At 41.3% G+C, this 6,418-nt stretch overlaps 1 protein-coding gene across 1 annotated transcript; it reads left to right on the top strand.

Moving 5' to 3' along the window:
* Positions 1 to 1,366: 1,366 nt before the first annotated feature.
* Positions 1,367 to 2,335, top strand: LOC118828737 (cytochrome c oxidase subunit 6A2, mitochondrial). The gene is made up of 3 exons (XM_036735582.1): positions 1,367 to 1,532; positions 1,797 to 1,933; positions 2,196 to 2,335. Exons 1-3 carry the CDS (start codon positions 1,457 to 1,459, stop codon positions 2,277 to 2,279), a joined length of 297 nt encoding a protein of 98 aa, XP_036591477.1. The 5' UTR covers positions 1,367 to 1,456; the 3' UTR covers positions 2,280 to 2,335.
* Positions 2,336 to 6,418: the final 4,083 nt, after the last annotated feature.

The following is a 6,418-nucleotide window of genomic DNA, read 5'->3' as shown; positions in this document are numbered from 1 at the left end:
TTAAAAAATAAAGATTGAACAATGGAACAGATTCAGTATACAACATATAGAAGCAAAGACCCCAACTGCTGGAAGGACTCACTAGTCTATAAAAATTATTGGTAAAATTGGTCAGTGGTATGGAAAAAAATGAGATTTACACCTCACATCTTATGCCAAGATAAGTTTCAAGTGGTTATGTGAAGATTATAACATGAACAAATTAAAGAAATAAGGAAAAAAATTACCAGTCACATCTATAGATAGAGGGAAAATTCATGACCAATTAAGGGATAGAGAGGATCACAGAAAATAAAACAGGTAATTTTGATTACCTAAAATTTAAAAGTTTTTGCATAAACAAATTCAATAAGACTAAAATTAAAAGTGAAACAATTAACTGGGGAAAAGATCTTTGTAGCAAAGGCCTAATTTCTAAGATATAAAAGGAATTGATCCAAGTTTGTAAGAAAAATAACTACTCCCCAATTGGTAAAATTGGTCTAAGGATATGAATGGGCAGTTCTCAAGGTAAGAAAGACAGACTATCTCAATTCATATAAAAATACTACTCCAAATCACTACTAATTAGAGAAATGTATATTAGAGCCAATTCTGAGATTCTTCCTTAGGTTGGCAAATAGAAAGTGAAAATGACAAATGTTGGAGGAGCTGTGGGAAAACAGGCACTGTCTGATGCACTGTTGGTGCACCACTGTTAGATTTATACCCCAAAGAGACTTAGTGAAATTGGAAAAGATTCTATATGTAAAAAAGGAAAATGGAATGGATTGACTTGTATGGTAATGAGATTCTCTCCCATAACTGGAGGTGTTCAAGTGGAGACTGAATTAGCACTTGTGAAGTTTGTATAAGTCATTTTTTCGTTAAGTGGGTAGTTGGACTGGATGGTCTCTAAAATCCCCCTCCACTCAGATTCTGTGAACTCTTAAGTATGTGGCCTAAACCAACCAGTCTGGTTCACTTATTGCTTGTCATACTTCCCCTTTGAGTTATACCATGTTCCACTTTTTTCTACATCTCCTTCATTCTTTGGTGGTATCAGTTCCTCTTGTTTACCTCCCCTCTTTGTGAAACCTTCACACCCCTTAAATGGAAGCAAATAGGATAGTAAACAAATTATCTTTCCCACAAAAGAGGAACAGAGGACATTTGCTAAAACTTTCTTAAGCACTGCAAAATTAAGCAGGAAAGTGTTGTATTGAAGGTGAATGTCCTCATGCCAAAGTAAGTGCTACAACATAGTTGTGATGGGGTAAATAACCAGCAAAGGGGGCGTTTTGGCTCCCTGTACATTCCCAGAAGAGCGAGCACAGCCCTATAAATACAGACACTTCTCTAAAAATAGCTACCCCATGTCCGACACTTAACAGGTGATTGGCCCGGGGAGAGGAGGACTCAGCGAAGGAGACTCGGAGGGCAGTGGTCTGTTTCTCAGTTTCTCTCACTAGCCAAAATGATGGCTCTACATTTGAGGCCCTTGAGTAGGGGACTGGCTACTGCGGCCAAGGAGGCGCATGGAGGATCAGGGGGTGAGTCGTAAGGGGCAAACGTTGGCATCCCGCTCGTTACTCTCCCTTTCCCTATCCGACCTCCCAACCTCCATTCCATTCCCAGTACCCAGGTCCCCAACTCGTCACTCCTCCGAAGTGAACTGTCTGTGGTGTTTCCCGTTATATTTAAATCCAATGCTCCTTTTCGTGGTCTGGGGAAGGATGGGTTCTATTCCGTCTTCTCCTCTGTCCCTGATTTCTGCTTTGCTCCCTTTCTTTTCTGCTCTTGCCCGGTCTGATCAGCGAAAACCTGGCGTCTGCTGACCTTCGGGCTTGCTCTCCCAGCCGTGGCCGTTTGCACCCTCAACTCCTGGCTCCACGCCGGTCACCGCGAACCGCCTGAGTTCATTCCCTATCACCACCTCCGCATCCGTACCAAGGTAGCGCAGGGGCACCTGGGTGGGGGGAGGCCAGAGATGGAGGAGTGGGGAGGGACGGGTGGAGACCCCGAGGCTGAGAGGTCGCGGCAGGCGACAGCAGCAGTAGGATGCGGGGCGCCTGGGACTTGGGAAAAGCTAGCGAGAACCTAGGACAGAGCCACCAGTGCTTTAAGAAAACCATAATTATCTGTTAATTTATTTTTTAGATTCATTTTTAAAAATTGAGTTCCAAATTCTGGTTTTTTAAATTCTTTCTCCACAGCCTTATTCCTGGGGTGACGGCAACCACACCTTGTTCCACAATCCCCACATGAACCCTCTGCCCACGGGCTATGAACACCCCTGAGCCCGGGCGCCCTTGAACCTTAATAAAAACTGGCCAACCGTGGCCCCCAGTGAGAACCGACGAGTGAACGGTTTTTTTTAAAAACTTTCAACGCGCATGTCCAGTGTGGAGGTGAGGGGCGGGGAAGGAGGTGAAGCTGCGGAGGAGTCGAGGGGAGCTTAGCGACTCGAGAGCCAAGTTCCAAAAGCTGAGGCAAAGCTTTGGAATGCGTCCCCCAAGGCACACTCCCCGCCCCCACCCCCCGCTTCCGGAGGCACCTCTCGGCCCCATCCCACTAACTCAGAGCACTGGCTTTCACTCTGCTGTACCTAGCATGTAGGGGTACGGACTGGCTTGCTTTAGATCGGGGTCAGGTCACCCACCCTCTCCAAAAGATTTCAGAATGAAATTGTTTGGCCCTAGAGAAACAAAAGTCAAGAAAGCGTTTCCTCGATGCTGTGTGAAGGCAAGTAGGTAGTGTTAAAGCTTGTATGGCTTTGGGGGTCCTGGTCCTGAGATTTCATAGGATCTGGAAGAGACCCCAGAAGTCACGTAGTTAAATTTCCTTATTTTTCAGTTAACGATAAACAGCCCAGGAAAGGTTAATGAATTGCCCAAGGCTGCAACAGGCAGGATGAGAAGAGGTAAGATCTAATGGCAAATCTAACTGAGGGTGGGGACAAGTCCTGTGACTTCAGAGCCAGTACATTTTCTCCACTCTCACACTCCTAATTTTTCATCTGGTATAGGGAACTCACAGTATAGAAATTCCCTCCACAGATGCAAATAGACTGTAATTTATAATCTCAGAGAGTTGCCTAGGGATGCTGGGAGGTTTTTGCTTGTCCATGGCCACAGAGAAGTGGACTGTTCTCCCAGACCATTGTCCGGGACCAGCTCTGTACTATCCCTCCTTTTTTCCTTTAAAGGCAAAATTAGTTGCCTTTACCTCTTCTGTTCTCAACGCAAAAACAGGAAAAAAAACAATGCCTATTTTCTCTAAGTAGGGAGAGAAAACTCCCATTTCCATGTATAGTAAGGTGGGAGGGCCATGTGGGTACACCACACTGGTTGATAATTACACCAACCTCTCTCTACCTGCCTCTTAGTTCATTTTCTTATTACTTCTTATCCTGACTTCTAAAGGAATTGAGGAGTATATTCTGATATTGCCTAATAAATTCGTAGAAATGCAGCCTCATTAAATAGCTCTGGGCCCCCAATTTATAAATCAATTAGAGATAGATTTTTGCCTCATGAGTTTTTGCTCCTTTTTCTCAATATTAATCCCTCCTAGGGGTGGAGAACCTGAGGCCACATGTGGCCCTCTAGGTTCTTAAGTTCAGCCCTTTGACGGAATCTAAACTTCACAGAACAAATCCCCTTACTAAAAGGATTTGTTCTGTAAAACTTGGACTCAGAAGGCGGAACCCAAAGACCTAGAAGGCCACATCTGGGTGCTCACCTCTGGGTCTAGTGTTATTGGCAATACAATTTAACATTGTAACAAATGATGCAAAGACATACCCAAATATTTCAACAATATGTAAGTTGTGAGAAAAATCCCAGCAAGAGTAACCTCTAACCTTCAATTGTAACTACTGACTTCTTCATAATTCAGTTTACTGGAACTATAATTTCATCATTCAGCTCCCTTAGAATGGCAGTCAAAATCTCTCAAGAATTCTCTTCAGGATATGTTCTCTGCAGTCTATCTTCTATACATGATATGAATAAAACTCACTCATTTCAAAAATGTTTCCATAGACTCTTTATCCTTGACAATTAACTTAGTCTCTCAGGAAAGAAGTTTTCTTAGTCCTTTCTCTCTGTGTCTCACAAAGTCTCACTCTGGCCATAACAGTGAACTCTTTCCAGAATGTGTTAAACTTTAACACCCCAACATTCTATTCTCTCTTAAGTGAATGAATAAAGCATTTGTTAAAACACTTAGTATGTTCAAACCTCTGTTATAAGCATTGGGGATACAAATAGAAAGGTAAGACAATTCCTGCTGTTAAAGAGCCCACATTCTAATGGAGGAGATGAAATATATGGAAGGTTTCAGCTGCAGGTCAGATGGAAAGGTCCCATGGTGCTTAGGGTGCAGTAGCAAAGCAGATGATACTAACTTTTCTTCACTGTCATTTCCAGTCTTAATGATATAATAGCAGTATAGTCTGTGTGAAAGAGACTTTTTAATGAATTAGAGTTTCTTATGCATTTCCAATCAAAAAGAAACAGTTTTATTGACACAAGCAAAGTTGCATACTCCTACTATAAGATACCTGGCACATGAAAAGAAAACACACAATGGAAAGCATACATTTCACATTCTCATTTAATATGGCAGGTAGTAATGTGGCATGAGCAAACATGGAAGTTGGCCCCTATTTGCATACAGGGAGTTTCACATATGTGTTACTTCTTTTGTAAAAATGGATAGACATATATGAAAATGCAAAATTTCTATTACTCATTGGGGAAAGTGATAGCACATGACAGGAAAACAAAATTACCCTGCATGTTTGATATCCTTTTTGGGTCTATCCAAATGAGAGTATAGTTATATGCATAGCTCTTATATAGGAAGGTTGCTTGGCAGGAGAAGTAGTTACTTTGGGGTAGGGAAATCATCATTTAAGGAGTTGGAAACCTCGTTGCTGAAGTGGGTACTCTGGGTGTTTTCCTCTGTCATTTCTTTGTAGTGATGTTTGAAAAAGCCAAGCTGGGGGATGGGGAAAGACATAAAAATTCCATTGTTAAAAAAAAAAAAACAAAACCAAACCACATATGGTTAACTGATGCCTTTTGATTTTGAATTGAAATAATTTCAGGAAATGCCCCTCTTGTCTCCTCCAAATTGAACTGTCCTTTGTAATGAGGAAAAATGATATGAAGAAAAACTAATAAAGAAAGCAGAATAGGCTGGTGCAGAGACCCCCATTGGGCAATGTATGCAACATTCTATCCTGGTAGCCCCCTCTCTTCTGAGAAGAGAGAAGTAGTTTTCATTAGCTGTCTTTGAGCACTCTTACTAGTTTTTCAATTGCTCAGAGTTTGGCTTCCTTTTAGAAAATTTTTGAATTACCTTGTAGTCACTTTCTTTTAAGACAACTTATTTCACTCTTCATCAGTTCATACACATCTTTGGCTTGATCTTAATTCTTCATTTTTCACTCTTTGCTGAATAATAATATTCCATTACCTGTACATACCATTTTCCCCAGCCATTCCCTACTACATAAAGTGCTATTAATATTTTATCATATGTTGGACCTTTTTTCTGTCTTTGACCTTGGGAATATATTGCCAGTGGTGGGAGCAGTGTTTCAAAGGCTGTTTAATGCACATTATAGTTTTATTGAATAGTTTAATCATTTTTGCTTTGTAATTCCAACTTGTTACACAGAGTGGTTGGACTAATTTGCAGCTCCACCAACAGTGTATCGGTGTGTCTGCCTGTCAATGGTTGCTCCAACAATGGCTCTTCCCATTTTTGTCACCTTTGCCTAAATATCTGGACAATGTGAGGTGAAAGCTCAGAGTTGTTTTAATTTGTGTTTCTCTTTTAGTAATTTGGAGTATGTTTTCATATACTCCTTTTGAAAGCTGTTCATATCTCTTAAGGATTTATTTATTGGAGAATTGTTCTTGATCATGTGTGTCACTTTCCATATCTACTAGATAGCAGATTTTTAAAAAATTTTATCATTTTTATTTAATATTTTGGTTTTCAACACTGATTTCCACAAGATTTTGAATTGCAAATTTTCTCCCCATTTCTACCCTCCCCACACTCCAAGATGGCATACATACTGATTGCCTTGTTCCCCAGTCAGCCCTCCCTTCTGTCACCCCACTCCCCAGCCCATCCCCTTTCCCCTTTCTTGTAGCACAGGATAGATTTCTATGCCCCATTCCCTATACATCTTGTTTCCCAGCTACATGCAAAAACAACTTTTTTTGGGGGGCATCTGCTTTTAAAAATTTGAGTTCCAAATTCTCTCCCCTCTTCCCTCCCCACCCACTCTCCCTAGGAAGGCAAGCAATTCAACATAGGTCACACATGTATCAGTATGTAAAACACTTCCACAATACTCATGTTGTGAAAGGCTAACTATGTTTCCTTCCATCCTATCCCATCTCCCTTTATTCAG

Source organism: Trichosurus vulpecula, chromosome 1 (genome assembly GCF_011100635.1).
Source record: "Trichosurus vulpecula isolate mTriVul1 chromosome 1, mTriVul1.pri, whole genome shotgun sequence".
Taxonomy (NCBI): domain Eukaryota; kingdom Metazoa; phylum Chordata; class Mammalia; order Diprotodontia; family Phalangeridae; genus Trichosurus; species Trichosurus vulpecula.
Note: the sequence above shows the minus strand (reverse complement) of the source record. Positions and strands in the feature narration are given on the sequence as shown.